The 21,061-nt window shown below is 45.1% G+C and overlaps 2 protein-coding genes across 11 annotated transcripts in view; one reads left to right on the top strand and one right to left on the bottom strand.

Moving 5' to 3' along the window:
- The window catches only part of LOC105494360 (6-phosphofructo-2-kinase/fructose-2,6-biphosphatase 3), a 318,705-nt gene that overhangs the window by 257,432 nt on the left and 40,212 nt on the right, over positions 1 to 21,061 (top strand). The window lies entirely within an intron of this gene.
- LOC105494358 (protein kinase C theta) overlaps positions 9,276 to 21,061 on the bottom strand; it is a 144,612-nt gene continuing 132,826 nt past the window's right edge. For all 6 annotated transcript variants that reach the window (XM_011762706.3, XM_011762704.3, XM_071070499.1 and 3 more), the window contains 2 exons: positions 12,964 to 13,092; positions 9,276 to 10,497 (listed from right to left, as the gene is read on the bottom strand). In XM_011762706.3, coding sequence (XP_011761008.1) covers positions 10,342 to 10,497; positions 12,964 to 13,092 — 285 coding nt within the window. In that variant the 3' untranslated portion in view covers positions 9,276 to 10,341. The remainder of the gene's footprint in view (positions 10,498 to 12,963; positions 13,093 to 21,061) is intronic.

Here is a 21,061-nt window from a genome sequence, read left to right as displayed (position 1 = left end):
TCTCCCGGAGGTGCGCCTTCTTCCGTCATCTCCCAGATGCCCGTCTTCTTGTCTTATGAGCCTCCTCAGGCTTCTCCAAAATTCGTTTCTTCTGAAAGCGTATTTGACAGCAAGCGTTCTAACCGACTTTTTCCAAATAGCAACATCCTTGTTTTAAAATTCATTACGTGTCGCTGTTTGTATTTTAAAATATCACCTGTGAAGTCACAGAAGCTTTGGATGTATTAAAAACAAAGGAAAGGATGCATCTCTAAAACCTCTGAGGCTTGGAAAAAAATTCTTAGATCACTAAACTTTCTTGACATTCGTCTCCTGCCAGAGGATGCTGGTGAATGACAAAGACCTGACAGGGAAGGCTTGGGATGCTGGTGAGAATCCGTGCTCCTTCATGATAGAGGTCAGTCTTGGCCGGCTCTGACATCCTCAGGAGGCAGAAAGCAAAGCAAAGTCTGGTTCCTTCTTTGTTTCCATCCTTTCCTCCCCTGCTTTCTCCCCCTCTCATGTGTTACTATAGGAAAGAGGAAGGAAAACCTGCCCACCACTCCTTAAGAGACTTTCCCAATCCTCACCCGACCCCTGGCTTTGAGCTCAGGAGCCCTCAGTGCTCCTCTCCACCCAAACTCCTGTGGCTAATTACAGGACTGTAGAGTCAGAGGGAGGCCTGGGGACTAGTCCGTCATAACTGAAACCTCAGGCTCAAAAACCCTCTAAATGTGTCTGATAAAGTTATATTTCCTGTGCTTTTTCAGTCCCAGCTCAAGGAACTGCCAACTTTCCAGGGAGAGAGCCTGTCTGTCTATCAATCAATCATCTATCTACATACCTACCTGTCTATCAATCAATCTATCATCCATCTATCTACCTATATATCATCTATCTATTCTGTCAATCATCTGTCTCCATATTATTTGTTTATCCATCTGTCACTCATCCATCCATCCATCTGTCCATTCATTTATCTCATCTCTGTATCTATCTTATCTAACATCTATCTATCTATCTATCATCTATCTACCTATCAATCTATCATCCATCTATCTCTATGTATCATCTATCTATTCTATCAATCATCTACCTCTGTATTATTTTTCCACCCATCTATCATCCACCCATTCGTCCATTTATCTCCTTTCTATATCTATCTTATCCATTATCTATCATCTATCTATCTATCTATCTATCTATCTATCTATCTATCTATCTATGTATGTTTGTCTATTTCTATCTCTATATTTATCATCAAATCTATTTATATGTGTGTGTACATATGTGTATACGTGTGTGTACATATACATTAAGTGTTTGTGTATTCAAAGTAATAAATACATATATTTTAAAAACCCTTTATCTGTTTCTCCTTCCTATATCTTAAGTAGATTTGTGTTTTGCTCTTTCCTAATGTTTAAATTTTGAGATGATGTTAGGGCTTCCTGTTGAGGAAGATGATAGTTTATTTAATCAATTCCCCATACACATACCCTCCGTGCTCTCCCATTCTCTCAGTCAGGTTATAACTCTCAGTTTGATTAATTCGGCATTTACATCATCACTACTCACAATGGATCCATTTAATGTATTATAATTATCTTTGCATTTTTGAACAAAGTATTCTTTTATTTGGAATTGATAAAATAGTTATTAATATGCTTGGGTTTCTGTGTATCACCCACTCTCAAATCTCTGACAGAACCGAAATCTTTTTTTTTGAGACAGAGTCTTGTTCTGTCGCCCAGGCTGGAGTGCAGTGGCGCCATCTTGGCTCATTGCAACCTCCACATCCTGGGTTCAAGTGACTCTCCTCGGTCAGCCTCCTGAGTGGCTGGGATTACGGGTGCATGCCACCGTGCCTGGCTAATTTTTGTATTTTTAGTAGAGATGGGGTTTTGCCATGTTGGCCAGGCTGGTCTTTAACTCCTGACTTCAGGTGATCTGCCCTCCTTGGCCTCCCAAAGTTCTAGGATTGCAGCTGTGAGCCACTGTGCCTGGCCGAAATCTCCTTTTTTTTTTTTTTTTTTTAAGGTAGAGTCCCACTCTGTCACCCAGGTGGGAGTATGCAGTGGTGCAATCTTAGCTCGCTACAATCTTAGCTCGCTACAATCTCTGCCTCCCAGGTTCAAGCGATTCTCCTGCCTCAGCCTCCTGAGTAGCTGGGATTACAGGTGCGCACCACAACGCCTGGCTAATTTTTGTGTTTTTAGTAGAGACGGGGTTTCACCATGTTGGTAAGCTGGTCTTGAACTCCTGACCTCGTGATCCACTCGCCTAGGCCTCAAAATCTCCTTTTAATAGGCTTAAACACACCATGCCTTTGAATCTGTGTGTTGGGTTTCTTCCCTGAGGGAGCTTTGTGTGGACACTCCACTCCCTTGCTGTCTGACTGGGTGTTCTCTAGACTTTACCACTATGGCACGGCTGCTGGTGTTAACTTCTTTTCATAATCACTGCATGAACTTCCTTTGTTTCAGTCACTCTTGCATGGGATCCTTGGTTTCCAGGTTCCTGTGTCTTTGTCTCTCTTGCTTCAGTTCCCTCCCATGAGATGACCTATTTCTTCACTCCCACTTTTTTGGTAAAATATATCCTCTCAATAGCAGGTATGCAGAGGATAATTTTTTTGAGAAATTGTTTGTCTGAAAGTGTCTCTGTTATATTCTAACATTTGAATCAAGATTGACTAGTTATAGAATTGTGTGTTCAAATTTATTTTCTCTTGGAATTTTGAAGACATCGTTCCAGTGTCTTGTAACTTTCTTTGTTACTATGAGCAGTCCAATACCATTTTCCTGATCCACTGTGTGTGGCCTCTTTTGCTTTTTATGGGAGGCTTTCAGAACAACTTCTCTCTCTCTCATCACTAGTGTTCTGACATTTTTAAAAATTATATTCTTTGGCGTAGATCTTTTTTTCTTTTGTTTTCTTGGACACCAAAATAGTCTGTTCACACTGAAAACCTATGTATTTCAGTTCTGGGAAGTTTTCTTGTACTATGTCTTTCATGATTTCCTCCCCTCTGATCTCTTTTTTTCTCTCTAATTATTATTAATTAGACACTGGATCTCGGAACTGAAACTTTAATTTGTTTATCTATTTTCCCAACATTTTTTAGCTCTAGTTTTTAATTGATTTTTTGGGAAGTTTCTTTAATGTTCTGAATTTTTATAGCCCCTGGTCTAGTTCATGGATGTAATGTGAATGTAATACAACCTTAGTGTTTCTGAAGATAATAATTGTTGTAGCCTGGGCATGGTAGCTCATGCCTGTAATCCCAGCACTTTGGGAGGCTAAGGGGGAAGGATCCCTTGAGCCCAAGAATTTGAGACCAACCTGGGTAACAAAGTGAGACCCTGTCTCTACAAAAACTCAAAAAATCAATCAGGCATGGTGGTGCGCATCTGTGGTCCCAGCTACTTGGGAGGCTGAGATGGGAGGATCACCTGAGCCCAGGAGGTGGAGGCTGTTGTGAGCTGTGTTTGTGCCAATACACTCCATCCTGAGTGACACAGTGAGATCCTGTCTCAAAGAAAGAAAAATTCAGTTTTTTCATCTCAGCTACATTTCAAGCCCATGATAGCCCCACGTGGCTAGTGGCTACCATACTGTACAGTGCAGGGGTGGTGCATTTCCATCACAGCAGAAAGTTCTGTTAGGTGGTGTCAGAATTCAGAGTTCGTGGTGCATTTTGTTCATGACTTCATTTCCACCAGTGATATTAATTTGTCATGTGCTATAAGAAAGAGCCTAGGTGCACTTAAGCATTTTTGACAAATGAAGGTTGAATGACATCAAGACACACTGCACAGCTGGCTCTTCCTTGATAGTTCCAGTAGAGAACGTGGTGCATAGATCGAGTCACTGCACCACGTGTGCTCATCTAACCATGCTGAACTCAGTAGGAACCACACCATGGTAGTTAAGACACATTGACATGGAGGGTAGTAGTTTAGTTTTAGCCTTGTAATATCATCATCACCATAAAATCAGTCTTGTTGCTGTCAGTGTTATTACTTTTGTAGTTTTCTTTGTATTAACTTTTACAAATTGTATCTTGCTTTTTCAGCTGTATAAGAAAAATAAAGTAGAACTTTTTGTTTGTTCATTCTTCATATTTAGGTTTGATACCCCCTCTCTTTGTGATCAATCAGATAGAATTATTTTTCCCATGAAAGTGGTCTCTAAATGATTTATGTTGGGATGCAGCAGGTAAAATAACAATACTGTGTTAGTGGGTGCCTGTTCCACATTGGGCACTCTTGCAAGTGCTTTGCATAGATGATGTTATTCACTTCTCATATGGCATGTAAGGCCAGCACTATTACTGTCCTTTTTATTTTATTTTATTTTATTTATTTTTTGTCTTTACTTCTTGGTACTCATTTTAGAAAGGAGGAGACTGAGGCTGAGTGTTTAAGTGACTTGTCCAAGGTTATGCACCACATCGGGGGTGAAGTTGGGTATGACCCGGGCATCCTGACTCCATAACCCACTTGCTCTCCCACCCCTTATGGTGATAGAGGGATGAGCTTTGTCATCAAATAGGCTTGGGATCTAGTTCCAGCTCTTCTTCTATGATTCTGGGCAAGATATGTAACCTTTCCAAACCTCAGTGTCCTTATTGATAAAATGGAGACAGTGATGCTGTCCTCAGAGACTGTTGTTGGAGGTTAAATGAGGTAATATACACAAAGCACTTCACCCAGTAGCTGGTAATTGCAAGAATTTTCCACAAGGAAAACTGAGCTCTCCTCCTGCCCTCTGGGAGTAGGGCAGTTGGTGCATTCCAACAGCATATTTTATAGTCAAAGCTTCATCCTCAGTAGAGTGAAGAAATGACATGGAAGGCAGAAGCTGGGGGCAGAAAACAGGTTCCCTGGCTGGGCATTTCCTTCCTGTCCTCATGGTGAGACATCATTGATCACTGTGGTCACTGCGCCTCTCAGATGACCCCCTAGTGGGAGTTGTTGCCAACCTCTGAGGATCTTCTCAGACAGTGAGTTGAGTGCTGTACAGAAACAACCTTGGGTGGCGCTTACTCCATTTTCAAATATCTCTCAGCACTGAGAGTTTGGCCAAGCTCTTCACTATGCATATTTCAGAGGACAAATAGAGGCAGGAGGCATCTCTGGGCAGCAGCAGCTGGCATGGTCAGCAAAGGCCTCGTGCAAGAGGCTGCTGGTGCTGCAGCCAGGCCTGGGGTTGGTTGGCTTTGGGGTTGTTTATGAGATGTTCTGGCCCTTTCAGGCTGGTAGGAGAGAATGAGTAAAAGTCCTAGAGCAGGAGCAGACATCAGGCATGTAGGGAACAATGAGTCAGCCAGCCTGGTGCTCACAGCAGTGTGGTGTCTTGCTCTGATATACACACACAGGCACACGCATGCCCCAGGGACACACTCAGTCTCTTTGGGTTCAGGACTTACTTAGGACACAGGGAGAAACAAGGAAGTCGGGGCTCCTCCCCTCATCACTGACCCTCCAGGAGACTGAGCAGACGGCCCTGAGGGAAGGAGAGCAGCCAGTGGCTTCATTCCCCCCACTGCATTCGGCCGGGGGCTGCTGCCCATGAGGATGGCTCCCTGAGTCAGAGAGAACAACACAGGACTACTGGAGGGCTGCCTGCAAGACTCCCAGCACCTTGGGGACCCCTCAGTAACTCCGGGAAGTGAGAGCAACTTACTGGAAGTTGCTGGTCTTAGCCCTCCTTGAGTCACCCACACTGCGGTGACAGGATGACCTTGTGTCTCTGCTGTTGTGGCCGCCCCTACCTCCTGGCTTCTGCTGCCCATCCCTTTGGCTGCCTTGTGGCCTTTACCAAATGCCTTTTCTCTTGGTCAACTATTTCTGCCTCTGTCTAAAATTCTTCAGGAGAGAGGACCTGACACCCAAGTCTGGTTAATCCTGTAGTGCCTGCAGGACGAAGCAGTGTCCACCAGGTGCCATACAGACAGAGGATTGTAGACAGGTGCTCACCCACATCCTACTCACCCACTCACTCAACAAATGTGCATGATGGCGGAGTGTCTGCCAGGGTGGCAGGCTCGGTGGTAAAGAGCGTGGTCCCCCACGTGTAAGAAATCTCCTGTGGAGCTGTGGCACCAAGAGCAACATCGCTGTCGCTCTAGGGCTTGTCTGTGTGTAAACAAGCAAAATTCTCAGGACAAAGCCAAACCAAACCAACACCTTTATTATTTGCGCCCACCAACCACTGAGACCTGCTCTGTGGGCTCATTCTTCCAAACTTCGGCTGTAATCTCAAAGGTCCCGTGACCTTTCCGGTGACATTAGACATGTCCTTCAGTTCCTCCCTCAAGACTCATTTCTGCAACTTACATGTGCAGTGCCATGAATAATTGAAAACCGATTTAAAGTTGACCCTGTCCTCTCATCTAGTTCCAGAGGGCAGTGCTGGTGGCTTGCAGTGGGGAAGGCACGTGGTCAGCGTCTTCACATTTTCCATCCGCCCATGCTCAGTCCTCTCCTTCCGATGACCGTGGTTTCTGCTCCCTCCCCCAAGCTGGGAAAGGACAGAGAAAGAGGAGAGAGGTGGCAGGAGAAGGCTTCCTTGATTTGCACTGTTGTGAGTGGGTTCTGGGATGTTCCGGGTCTATGGGTGTTTAAGGCTGACACTTCCTCTCGTGGCCATCCTTGATGGGTCCATCGGAGACAGAGGCTCTGAGAGCTCGGACCCCTGCCTGCACTGTTATAATGTAACAAAGGCATTTCTTCTTCTCTGGCTGGTTTGTGACTTCTTCCTCTCCCATAAGCGTGGTCTTGCTGGACAGGATCTGAGAGAACCCTGGTCAACGTTCTCTCTGTGGCCAGCCTCTCGTGCGCAGGGAGCCCTCTCTCTGTGGCCAGCCTCTTGTGCACCAGGCTCTCTCTCTCTGTGGCCAGCCCCTCTTGCACAGGGAGCCTGTCTCTCTCTCTGCGGCCAGCCTCTCCAGCCTCTTGTGCACAAAAAGCTCTCAGGCCTCATTTGTCAGCACGTGCAGAAGTGGTAAAGGATCTATCTAAAGAGCCAAACTCTCAGTCCATATCTTCCAAAAAGAAGCACTGGTCTCTCTTTTTCCAAAACCTTTAACTACGCCCCAAGGTGAAGTTCTCATTTCTATTGGCAAGGTTGAGTCTAGGCTAAAGAACACCGTGGAGGGGAACTGGGAGTGGTGGTGAGAGGACCGGGATTGAAGAGGCTGGTCCCCCGTGCCATTTTCCCTGGAAGCAGGACGGGTAAGCCAGGTGTGGCCCTGAACTAGGGAGTCCACTTAAAACTTTACTGAATGATAATCATTAGATGCTGATGGACGGATGTTGCTGAAACCCTGTACCCTGGAATGAAGCAAGATCTGATGCTAGGAGTTCTGGGTTCAAGTCTCCACTGCTCAACCTTCTAGTGTAACCTTTATGGTCTCCCTGGGCCTCAGGTCTCTCCCTTATTTTTTATTTTATTTTATTTTTTTTTGAGATGGAGTCTTGCTCTGTTGCCCAGGCTGGAGTGCAGTGGCATAATCTCAACTCACTGCAACCTTCACCTCCTGGGTTCAAGTGATTCTCCTGCCTCACCCTCCTGAGTAGCTGGGATTACAGGCACATGGCACCATGCCCTGCTAATTTTTGTATTTTTAGTAGAGATGGGTTTTACCGTGTTGGTCAGGCTGGTCTGAAACTCCTAACTTTGTGATCCACCCACCTTGGCCTCCCAAAGTGCTGGGATTACAGGCATGAGTCACTGCACCTGGCCAGGCCTCTCCCCTATTAAATAGGGATATTAATAAGCTATTTCAGAGGACCCCTGAAAGAATAGAAGGGAGTAATAAGTACTTCTCACACTCAGAAATACGAAGCAAATAGTAACCTTGTTAGTCATCTGATGGATTCACACAGGTGACATTTATTAAAAACAAATGATGAGGCCTGTAATCCCAGCACTTTGGGAGACTGAGGCAGGAGGATCACTTGAGTTCAGGAGTTCAAGACCAGCCTAGGAAACATAGGGAGACCTTGTCTCTAATTCAAAAAAATAAAAAAAAAAGAAAACAAACAAAATCAGATGATGAATAGACATTATTTTGGTCTGGTGGAGGGGGTAAAAGTTGTGTTGGTCCCTGTTTCTAAGAGCCCACAGTCTTCACTTGTCTCCTGGTGGAGGTCCTGTTGGGGTCTCTGAGTGTCGGGAGGATGTTAGGTGCTGTGGCAGGGGTATGTGGGAGCCCAGAGTGAGGAGAGGATGGTTGGAAGGAAAGTGGGGTAGAGCTGCCCCCAGGCCTGCAGCATGTGGAATCCATGAGTGTTTGCTGTGGAAAGTGTTGCTCACTGACCTTTCAGCTTCGCAGGATTTTGATTCAGATTAGAACCAGAAAGTGCTCTAGTGAGAAAGGACTTTAGATAGCATCTTCACCAACCCATTACTTGCAGGCCCTGAAAGATGAAATGCCTTGTTCAGGGCTTCACAGCAAATGCAAAGCAGAGATCAGAACAGGGGGCTCCCTGCTCTCCACTGGCCCATCCAGGGCCTTGAAGGACCCTCTCCCTCCTTTAAGCAGGCGAATTTGGTAAACACGTGTGAGCATTTTCATTTGGAGCAAGGGGAGGACAAGCGTCGCCTTCTCACATAACTAGAGGTCTGTAGTCATGGTGCTATTTTCAGAACAAAGGGCCCAGACACCTGAATGGACACATCTGAAGATAGGTGCCCATCTCCATCTCCTTAAATGAGGTTACTAGTGTTCATTTTAGGGGAGTGTCTATTTAAAAAAAAATCACAAGAGCTCCAAGCAGTCAGGAAAAAGCCCCAGCACACCTGCAGACTGTCAACAGTCTGCTTATATTATTCTATTTTAAATATAGTATCTAAAGTTATTTCCAGCCGTGTGATGAGGTAGGTTAGTGACTCCGAATATCATGCAGACTTGCTTTTCTTACGATTGCCTTAAGGTCACCTGACTTCCTCACCCTTTGGCTTACTCTACTCCTGCCTCAGCCTCCCAGGTAGCTGAGATTACAGGCACCTGCCACCACACCTGGCTAATTTTTGTATTTTAGTAGAGACAGGGTTTCACCATGTTGGCCAGGCTGGTCTCGAACTCCTGACCTCAGGTGATCGGCCCGCATTGGCCTTCCAAAGTGCTGGGATTACAGGCATGAGCCATTGTGCCCAGCCAATCCCCCAATTATAGAACATCATCTCAATGCTAGCTACATTTTGAGGACTGACACAGCAGAAGCAAGTTCTTGTGGGGGACAAGTGGGGAAGTAAATGATTAAGAGGACTCTTTTTTTTTTTTAATTCCATTTTTACACATCCACCTGTTTGTCATTAAGTCACAACATTTTATCAAAATATACACACAGCACAAATACTTTTAAAATGTATGGTTGGAATTCTAATTAAACTCGACTGACTGCTGCAAACAGCATGCACGGGTCATTGATCTTGAATGATGCCTACGGAGGGGCTTATGAGTCATGAAATCACCAGTCATGGCACGAGAAGCGGTTGAGGTTCTTTTCCCAGGAGATTTATGCACGTTGTTTATTTTCTTGTTATAATGTGAGGATGGCAGTGAACGACTCCAGCGACACTGGAGTCTGCTGAGAATGGGCGGATGGAAAGGTTGCACTGGCGAGGGTGAAATGATACTATCTTTGGGGAACTCTAAATTTAATCATTTCTATCTTGACAAGATAACCAGCGAAGGTGTCTAGCAGACCTTCCCTCTCACGTTCCACTGTCCTCTTGACCATGGATTTCATGGTTAATCAGGATGAATGGATTTGTAGATCTCAAGTTACAAGCTCTGTTTATTGTAAAGAATTCCCATAAAAACCTCTCCAGGGTTGGTCCCCCAGCCGTGTACACATCCACAGATAGGAATAGAATAAAACGGGTTAGTGATTACTCGTCTGCGGCTGAGTGAGATCCGCTACTAGACCAGGCAATGGGGCCGTTTCAGTCTTGAGATTTCTGTACTCCGTTTGCCCCCGATTCAACAAGCATTTCATTGATCAGCAGTTGGAGCCCAGGTGAAGAGTCATAATTTATTTCAGCATCAAGTTTTGAAACCTTTCCGAGTGCGGAGACCCATCTTTCAAGTAAATAACTACGGTTAGTAATGACCTAACTTCAGGAGCGTCTGTGAGACATGTCAGGAGACGAGACACAGGGCATCGTCGTTAGTGAAGTGGACTTGGTTTCTGCTACAGATAAAAGTCACGTTGGGGGCGAACAGGTCTGAGCCTTTATTGTTGAGTGTTTCTTTCCTTTTCCAAGTTGAAAAAGGAACCCAAGCAGTGTCTCGAACCAGTCCCCAGGGAGAAGGCAAATTCGTTCCTGTCTCTGGAGGGGCAAGATTCAGGATATCAGCCGCTCCATCCCGGGGTTCATGAAGGAAAAGTTTCTGAACATGTTCTGGTCCATGCTGTTGATCAGCGCTCTGTCGGCGAATGACAGCCGAGGCTTCTCGTTTAAGAATTCTTTGTCGAAATTGCTGCAGTCACATGGTGATTTCTTGGTCAGAGTTTAAGGGAACAAAGAAAGAGAAGCAAAATCAGTAAGTTCATGATTTTCACTTTTGTTATCTAGGCTGTGATCTACTTATGGCAAAGTTGGCGTGTGCAGAGACAATAAATAGGGGCAGTGCCTATAGATGACCATGCACAGCTCTCATTGAACATGGCTACAATCCTGTGTCCTCGGCTTCATAATAATATAAATTCATAAATTCACAGAAAGACTGCCACTGTAGACATTCAAATGGGATCTAAGGTTTCTAATGAATGGTTTACATGAAGCAGGGTTGGCAACGTTTGAAAAAGTGATCCGCCTGAATTTGACCTCTGTCTTTTTAGTTTTCATGGAACACAAGGTGGGGATAAGGGAGGGTGGTGGGGAGAGGGAGTGAGGGGGTATGAACGGAGGGATGGGAAGAGAGAAGGATTTTCACAATTACATATTCCTGTTCTTTTATCGACATTCTTGGCTGTTGTCAGTCCCCTGACCTTGTATTTTATTAGTAAACATCTTGGGCTGTCTTTTTTAGACAACACAGACTGGGACAGAGTCCTTTCAGACCACTTGGCCCATTGGTTTTCATGGCAAAAAAACCAAAACCAAACAAAACAACAGAGAAAGGGAAAGCAAGCATCTATTTCATACATGCTGTTCAGTATGGCGTTCAATTCACTGTCCCGAGATTGAGAGCAACCATGATCAACAGAACGTCCTATGAGCACAGAGAAGCGAAACTAAGAGTCAGGCCCCTCCCACCTGCCAAGGCCCTGGGGCTGTGAGGTCAGCGGCAGCTCAGACCACAGGTCAGGGAAAGTTTCCTACTGGCAGAACTGGGAATGTCCTTTAGGGTAAGCTTAGATCAAAGTTTTGATTTTTATGTGCAAAATATTAAGTCGCTTTTAATCTGCAGTGGAAGGTGAGACATGGTTTAATAGTCCTGATAGCTAAAAACAAGGGAAAATTTTTATTTTATCACAAATGACTAACCCACGTATTAGATGTCGTACTGTCACAAATAGTTAGAGTGCTTGAGGCCGGCCTGTTGGGCCCTTGGAACGCCCCTGGAGGTTGGGACAGATGTTGAGAACAACTATTCTTGCCCTGGGAACGAGATGCACCTGCTTCTTCTGGCCATTCGCTATCACGACTAATAGCCTGTGTGTTCTCGGGGTGGACTCTGTTGGGAAGTCCATGAGCCTGGCCCCTTTTAGTGCACAGATGGCCCATGTCTACCCAGGCAATCACTCCAGTATTCCCAGCAATCACGGTGAATGGTTAAGGCTGGCAAACCCACCACTTTGCTCCACTCTTTTAAAAATTAGTATTTTTAGAAATTGTGATATTCGTAACTTAAAATGTGCTTTCTTAATGACTTTTTTTTTTGTTTTTCTAAAAAGTTTATTTTTGGAGACAGTGTCTCACTCTGTCACCAGGCTGGAGTGCAGCAGTGTGATCCCAGCTCACTGCATCCTCCTGGGCTCAAGTGATCCTCCTGTCTTGGCCTACTGAGTAGTTTGAACTACAGGCATGCACCACCAATCCCACTTAATTTTGTATTTTTTGTAGAGATGGATTGTCTAGGCTAGTCTCAAACTTCTGGGCTCAGGCAATCCTCCCGCCTCAGCCTCCCGAGTAGCTGGGATTACAAGTGCCCACAACCATGCCAGCTAATTTTTTATTTTTATTTTTAGTAGAGACACAGTTTCACCAAGTTGGCCAGGCTGGTCTCGAACTCCTGACCTCAGGTGATCCACCCACCTCGGCCTCCCACAGTGCTGGGATTACAGGTGTGAGCCACCATGCCCAGCCCAACCTTGCTTTATTTTTGACTTCACTTTATGGTGGCTCATCTCGCAGGTAAACTAGGTCATTCTGCCTTTGCTGATGTAGCTTAATGACTTTTGCCAGTGAGGACGGATATGGAAATGTACAGACCTATCTTTTTTAAAGCACCGATTTAGTTAGTTTCTCCCTTAAACCAAAGAACACCTAACAATTGCCATTAGGAAATGTAATTACATGAGCACTTTACAGATACTTTAATAAACATCGTGGAAAAAACAGCTCCAAAATTCCTGATGTAGGATGCAGGGTTTATGTCCGAGTTTGGGTTACCCAGACTGGACCATTAAGTAGGTATGCGTCATGTGCAAAACCCCGTTTTGTTTAACAGTCATCCTCACAAATTCATATTCAACCTAAGGCATGGGCACACAGCAATCCATTCTTCATGCAGGTGCATCTTGACGACAGAGGTTAAATTTTGCAAACAAGAGTGACCTCCCCTCCCTGCCCCACCAGCCCAGTGACATGTGTTAGAGAAGTGCATTCCTCCTGGAGACTGGAGCCGGTGGGGAGTCGGGGCTCCGGCAGGGGTGGGCAGCTGCGGTGACTTGGACAGGCAGATGGCCCTGAGTGGAGGGAGAGTGGCTGACACCAAGCGGCCCATGAGCGAGTCCTTACCACTTTTGGCCGGAATGGCGGGTCAATCTCCTTCCGTTCAAGTTCCTCCCAGTTGATCTCTCGAAACAAAGGGTGCTGGCGGATATCTCCCCTCACGCCCAGCCTCTTCTCAGGTTCTCGCACAAAGAGCTGAAAGGGAGCAGAGGAGGAGCACTGAGGTCTCCAGGGATAAGCCTTTTGTGTCAGGAGGGTGTGGTGCTTCCCAGTGCACCAGCCCCTTCTTTTCTAACCTCATTTTTCTACTCACCTTCATCAGGACTGACTAAAGTCAACCTGGTCCTGACACTCTCCCTTGAAGGAGCCTTTCTAAATTTGCTGGAGCCTGACACGTTATCTTCTGAGGTGCATAGACCTGATTGGAAACCGGCTTTGCCCCGTGTTATTGATGGGACCTTAGGCAACTGACAGACCTGAGTCAGTTTCCTCACCTGTAAAGTGAGCCAAGTGCCCTCCTGATGTGATGATTAATGAGACAGCAACACACACACACACACACATACACACATGCACACAGGCATATGTGATGGCATACACACATGGACATAAACACATACACACACACTGGCACACACACAAGTGTGAGCACGTGCACACATACATACACATGAACACACACGTGCATACACATGCAGACAGGTGTATATAAATGCATACACACAGACATGAACACATACACACACACACACACAAATGTAAGCCCATGCACACGGGCAGCCATACACACGCATATACACACATGTACATGATCACATGCACACACATGTATGCATTTGTGCACTATAACTCCTGGTCTGTTAAACCCAATAGCATAGAGTCAGTGATAATTTATTTGTCATTTGATCGATTATCCATCAATCGAGTCTCATTTCTTACAAAGCTGCATTCTTAGAATGATTCCAGCATTGTGGGGACTCAGGTACAATAGAAACTAGTCCTAGCAGTCAGCTTTGGACTCTACAAGGCATCTGAGTGAAGAGAATTACCCTCAGCTCCTGCAAACCTGCTGGAGGAGTAATATTTAATTCAAGGTCCATCTAATAATTTCTGAGCTGGCACATACGTACATTCCTCTTTGCGCCGTTCCTTCTCCTGTTCTTTCAAAATGAACACTGGCAAGACAGGAAAGAAACTTGGATATTTTTCAAACTTAAATAAAACCTGTCAAGGGCATTAAGAAACAGGAGAGTCTAAACATTAACTTAGAAAAGTAATAGGTCCCCTGGGTGTCTGGAGTAGTTACCGGTTATTCTTACATCAGCTAGATGTTTATTGATGAAGTCATCACGAGTTGTAGGGCATTTTAAGGAGCCTAAGGTTCTTTAAAACAGAAAACATGGTGGAATGCAGTGATTTTCCAGGAGGCTTTCACAAGGACTTGACCTCCATTCACACCTCAGTTGCAAGGGTCTCTTGTTTTTACTGCTCATAAACATAGCCAGCCTGCGTGTTCTGAAATAGTGCTCCACTTACGTTATCTTAGTACTGGAAAATCTTCAAAGGCTCTGTTCTTCCAAAAAAATGTAAAGACCAAACAACATGCTATTGTAAAGTGAAGTTTTCTCCCTTTTTTAAAAGAGTAGGAGAATCTCTTTTGAAGTCCCGGGTGAAATGTTTGGGCAATCACCCAGTGTATCTGACTGGCAAATCCTTGGCACAGTCTCAACTTCCTCTCTCCCGCTTACTATATGGGAGCCACTGAGGACTCGCTAGGGAAACTTGGGGTTCCAAAGTACCCAATTAGAAAGCCACTGCATGGTGGAAATAACATGACAGTCATCCGAGAGACTGACTACCCACGTCGCCTCGGGTAAGTTTTCTGAGTCTCAGTTTCCTCGTGTGTAAATGAAAGGCTAGACAAGGTGATCTCTAAGGTCTGGTGAGTTCTGACATCCTCGGGCCCTCGGCTGGCATTCGAGGCTCTCTGGAGTCTGACGCTGACTCACAGGACCTTCCATTCCCTGGACCCTCTCTAGTCCAGACACTTCTGCTCACAGAAGACACCACCTGTCTTCCTGTCTCTGTCCCTCACTAATGACATTTCCATCTTGCCATGAGATACCCTCCCCTAGTCGACTCCCGTTTCCCTCCCCTCATCTTTAAATTCTGCCTTATCTTTCAGGGCTCAGCTTTCACCCCCTTTTCCTTGTGAAACTTTCTTTGATTACCTCCACTGACAGGGAGCTCTCTCTCTCCTGTTCAAGTCATATTCAGAATTGATGACACCATCATACATCATTCGCATCTTTCATGATTCTTAAGACTGATACATCATCCACTCCAACCAATGTTGTTTGAGAGGCAGGCACTATGCCAGATGCCTCCGTGATTTTAAAACAAATTCTAAGAAAAACAAATTTATCATCCCAGTTGTCAGCTGAGGAAGCTGAGCCTCAAAGGAGCTATGCACTTTGATGACAGGTGGCCTCCTTCCCACTCATCCTGATGGATAATCTCTCATCTGGGCACCACACAACATCTTCCCTCCACTGGAGGATTAGCACATTGTATCTTTTTTCAAGGTTGTCTTCTTTCCTGCTAGACTGTAAGCTCTGGAGGCCAGGCACCATTGACACGTCTGTTCCTTACAGAAGCTAGCATAGTGCCGTGCACAACATAGATGCTCAGTAGACGCCTGCTGAGGAAGTGGATAAGCTGTCTTTCCACTTGGTTTACCTGCAGATCACGCATCTTCTATCCTCATTTTATCTCGGTTGCCTCTTTTCAGCATAGAAAAGAAGCACCAAGTTCACAGTAAGATATATTTTTCTGTAGACTCAGAAAATGGAGTGGGTACTAAAAGCCCGGCTTCACCACGGTGCAATCCATGCATGTAATGAAATGACACCCGCACCCCATACATTTATACAAACTATAAAACAGCAGGAGTCATCACATGGAAAAGCTGATTGTTGTTTTAGAAGCAAAGAGAGGCTGGGCATAGTGGCTCATGCCTGTAATCCCAGCACTTCAGGAGGCTGAGGTAGGTGGATCACTTGAGGTCAGGAGTTCGAGACCAGCCTGGCCAACATAGTGAAACCCCATCTCTACTAAAAATACGAAAATTAGCTGGGTGTGGTGGCGGATGCCTGTAACCCCAGCCACATGGGAGGCTGAGGCAGGAGAATTGTTTGAACCTGGGAGGTGGAGAGTGTAGTGAGCCGAGATTGCACTACTGCACTCCAGCCTGGTGACAGAGCAAGACTTCAAAAAACAACAACAAAAAAAAACAACAAAAAAAACAAAAAGGAAGCAAAAGGAATATGTGACTTGCCCTATGTCCCTTCTCCTGAAACAATGATACTAAATGATTGACCTCCACTTCTTAAGGACATTTGGATGAAACGAGATTAGATAGATGGCATAAGTGTCTCAGGAAGAGGCCAAAAACTCGTTCACGTTGTTCTAGCAAGATGCTTCAGCGAAGTAGGCTGGAAGTAACTCCCTGGGCCACGTGTGCTGCAGGCTATGTTTTCTATTCTATTTCTTCCAGTGAACATGTGGCATTTATACCAAGAGGATCATGTCAATGGGCCTTCTGAGCTTGGATGTTTACCTGCAAATTTTAAAAATATATTTAAAAAAATAAAATGTGTAATGAGAAGAGCATACGGTCTCCAGCTCTGAGCTTCAATATTCTTTCCAGTTTTGCACAGAACGGTAAATTAGTATATGTTCTGCCCTGCAGCCACTCGACCCACTGAGGTCCTCAGGATGACAGGTGACCTCACGGGACGGGGGTCAGGCTGGAAGCTCCGCCCCTGGAAAGCTGCACTGAGGAAATAAAATTCTCGAAGACTTGATTTTGTTCATAAAAGCTGTCAGGATGGAGGTTTATATTGATGGGAAAAAATAGCCAGGATGTAGTTGAAATTTGTTTAAGTTTATTGGACAGTCTGTGCAAGAAACCAGCTCCAGGCTGCGGAGAACAGCCAGCAGCGGCGCTGACAGATTGTACCTGGAACCTGCCTTCCCTCTTCAGTCGCTCCTCAGATATGTCTTTCTATGAAAGGAAGAGATATTTATGTTCCAGATCATTAGTTTCCCATCATTTTCAAACAAATGGACAGGACATCCTGGATGGATAAATGAGGAAGTAAAGGGTGTTTCTTTGGCAATCATCAACCGGACAGCAGCGTCCCCACTGGAATTCTTGCCGGAGCACAGCCTCTCCCAGTGTGCAATTGTTCAGTGCACGACATGCATCCATGCCCTAGGAGGGCCGACGGTGACAGGTCTGGCACTGCTGCTGTCACAGATGCCATGAAATGCTGCTATTCTCAGCTTTTCCAGAGGACCTATGACTTCTGGGTTTCATGACATTTTGTCGAATTCCCTAGAGGGCATTTCTGGGAAATGGCATTACCTTTTATTTTTGTAACAAATGGGGCTCAAGAATGTGGGGGCTGTTGGATCAAAGCAAAGGAGGAATAGAGATAAAGCTGGAAGCCAGTTTATGGGCAGCAGATTGCATAATGGAAATTAATTGTATCAGCCCAACTGCAAGAATGTGCATAAGGGAAGGTTCATGGAAGTTTTACTAACTCACATGGGAAATAACCAAGTCCAAACTCTTCTATGTCAACTCAGAAGAGGGGTGTCCAATCTTTTGGCTTCCCTGGGCCATATTGGAAGAAGAATTATCTTAGGCCACACATCAAATACACTAACACTAACAATAGCTGATGAACTAAAACAAAAATCACAAAAAATGTCATAATGTCTTAAGAAAGTTTAGGAATTTGTGTTGGGCTGCATCCAAAGCCATCCTGGGCTGTACGCAGGGCATGGGTTGGACAAGCTTCATTTAGAACCTCTTTTGACTGAGAATGGTGGCTCATGCCAGCACTTTGGGAGGCTGAGGCGGGCAGATTGCTTTGAGCTCCAGAGTTTGAGACCAGCCTGGGGAACATGGCAAAACCCGTCTCTACAAAAAATATAAAAATCATCTGGGTGTCAGTGGCACGCACCTGTAGTCCCAGCTTCATGGAAGGCTGGGGCTGGAGAATCGCTGGAGGCTGGGAAGCATAGGCTACAGTGAGCTGAGATTGCACCACTGCACTCCAGCCTGGGTGACAGAGCGAGACTCTGTCTTAAAAAAGAAAAGGACCTCTTTCACCCACCAGTCCTCCTGTTTTCTTCTTTATCCTTTATTATCTCAGTTTCTGCTCTATTCAACCAAATTTATTTTCTTCTCTTGTGGCAACTCTTTCTCTTCCCACTGAAACTCTGCAGATGACTTTTTATTTTGGTGTTTGCAAGGCATTTAGCTTTAGATTTAGTTTTGTTTTTAAATAATCATAGATTCACAGGATGTTGATAAGACAGTACAGAGATGTCCTGGGTGCCCTTCACCCTATTTCTCCCAATGATTGCATCTCACATAATGATAGCATAAGATTAGGAGCTGGCACTGGTACCATGTGTGTATATACTACTTACGCCATTTTATCACATGTGCAGATATGGGCAACCTCCGCGCCAGGCAACATACGAACTGTTCCATCACTGCAAAGATCTGCCTGTGCTGCACCCTGAGAGTCACGCCCACCCTCCTGTCCCCAGCACCCCAACCCCAGGCAACCACTAATCTGACTTCCATGTCTATGGTGTTGCCATTTCAATGAAGTTATGTCAGTGGACTCAGAGGACTCGGAGAGTATGTGATCTTTTGAGACTGGCTTTTTGCACTCAGCACAATGCCTTGAGTTGTTTTATAGATCAATAGTGTGTTCCTTTTCATTGCTGAGTAGGATTCCAGCACACGGCTTTTCACCTTTTCTCCTCCAACTGGAAGGAATCCTTTCCTCCCACCCAGTCTTTCTCTCCTTGGAAATCATCACTTCCAAGTTCTCTCCACGGAGTTGCTTCTGGTTACCTCTGCCCCTCCTTCACCCTCCATCCTGGTCTGAAGCATTGCACATCCTCAGGGTAGGCTGGATTTGGGAAGCACAGGGGGAGGCTGGCATTTATGGGCCATGAGGGGTGTTGAAGGATTGTGACTCTCCCTCCAGGACCCCCACCTTGGGACTCACTTGGAGGCAGCCCCTGAGTCTGGAGGTGCCCTCATGCCTTGGGTTGTACAGACCAAGCCTTGCGCTCACTTTTTTTCCAGTGGGTTTTGATGGCCCAGGCTTTGCAGTGCAGCCTCATGCTTTGGACTGAACGGCATCCCCTCAAAATGCACATGTGGGTGCCCCAACCGACAATGTAACTGTAGGTAAGGCCTTTCTGGAGATAATTAGGGTTAAATGAGGTCATGGGGTAAGGTCCTGATCCAACAGGGCTAGAAGTCTCATATGAAAGAGAGACCAGAGTTTCTCTCTCTCCCTGCTGTAAGGACACAACAAGAAGGCGGCTGTCTACCAGCCAGGAAGAGAGTCCTCATCAGGAACTGACGCTGCTGGACCTTAATCTTGGACTTTCAGCCTCTAAAACTGTGAGAGAGAAATGTCTGTTGTTTAACCCACTCAGTCTGTGTTGTCTTGTTATGGAGCCCAAGCTGACACATTTCACACTGAGTTCATGATTACGATTGCTACATTGATTGCTACAAATGTAGCAACTGTAATAATGTTCGAACCTGCCTTTATATAAAATAACTTAATATCCAGATCCCACTAACTTATTATTACTATTTTTAAATTATTATTATTATTATTTTTGAGACGGAATCTCTCTCTGTTGCCCAGGCTGGAGTGCAGTAGCGCGATCTCGGCTCACTACAGGTTCTGCCTCCCGGGTTCATGCCATTCTCCTGCCTCAGCCTCCCGAGTAGCTGGGACCACAGGCGACTGCCACAACGCCTGGCTAATTTTTTTATATTTTTAGTAGAAGCGGGGTTTCACCGTGTAAGCCAGGATGATCTGGATCTCCCGACCTTGTGATCTGCCCATCTCGGCCTCCCAAAGTGCTGGGATTACAGGGGTGAGCCACCGCGCCCAGTCCCTACTAACTTATTTTTACTGTTGTCAGCCTTTTTTAAAAAATTGGTTAATTTTGAGATTAGCTTTCATTTTATCTGTGTTTGGTCATTAAAAGTGCCTTTAATTGGTTGTTGAGGGAGTTTTCTAAGTTATTGCTTGTTTGGATCACAGTCAGAAAGTGAAAGCTGAATGGAAGTGGCTCAAATTTTTACACACCTTGCTCCTTTACCCTTGGGCTGGGGATCTTGTGAGGGCTTTGTCAGCACTTTTCAGATTCAAGATCTTGATTTTCAAGATCTTGATTTTCCAGGGAGAGCCCTGGAGTTGCCTCCAAGTTTCTAATGCCCAAGACAAGTTGTCACTTTTATTAGAGAGGTGGAAGTGTATTCCCTTTACATTTAATTCTAAGTCCTTCTTCAAAAGCAAAAAAGTAGATTGGTGAAAAAAGATAAGCCTGCTAATATTTTTCTAGTTTTTAATTTAGAACCCATGGATAGCTTCCAACGTTGAAGGATCTTCTCCTATTCCCATTTTCAACATAGCATGAGCAAGGCTAAAAATTATTTCTCTAAATGATTATTTTTTAACCAGCTGACATATGAAATGCCAGAAATCAAAAACAATGTTTCTTCTAAAACACCTGCATTCTTGGTCCACTTCTTTTAGATTTGCTAGAATCCTTTTTTTTTTTTTTTTTTTGAGGGGGGGACAGGGTCTTGCTCTGTCACCTAGGCTGGAGTGCAGTGGTGTGATCATGGCTCATTGCAACCTCCACCTTGTGGGCTCAAGTGATCCTCCCATCTCAGCCTCCTGAGTAGCTGAGACTAGGCGCCAGCCACCACACCTGGCTAATTTCTATATTTTTTTGTAGAGATGGGGTCTCGCCATATTGCCCAGGCTGGTCTTGAATTTCAGATTGCTCAAGCAATCCTCCCACCTTAGCCTTTCAAAGTGCTAGGGTTCCAGGCATGAGCCACCACACCCGGCCTAGATGTGCTAGGCTCTTGATTACAGTGGTGGGTCTTTTTGACCCAAATATTTGCTGTGACAGCTCAGTATATGTAGGTCCTTATTATTCTTGTATGCATTTAGCATGTTGTATTGACATGATTCATTTGATTCTACAACTTGCTAAACTCATACACTGTGGAGAGAATTTCGCATCCTCAAAAAAG

Source organism: Macaca nemestrina, chromosome 9 (assembly GCF_043159975.1).
Source record: "Macaca nemestrina isolate mMacNem1 chromosome 9, mMacNem.hap1, whole genome shotgun sequence".
Taxonomy (NCBI): Eukaryota; Metazoa; Chordata; class Mammalia; order Primates; family Cercopithecidae; genus Macaca; species Macaca nemestrina.
This window is presented reverse-complemented; position numbering and strand designations above follow the sequence as displayed.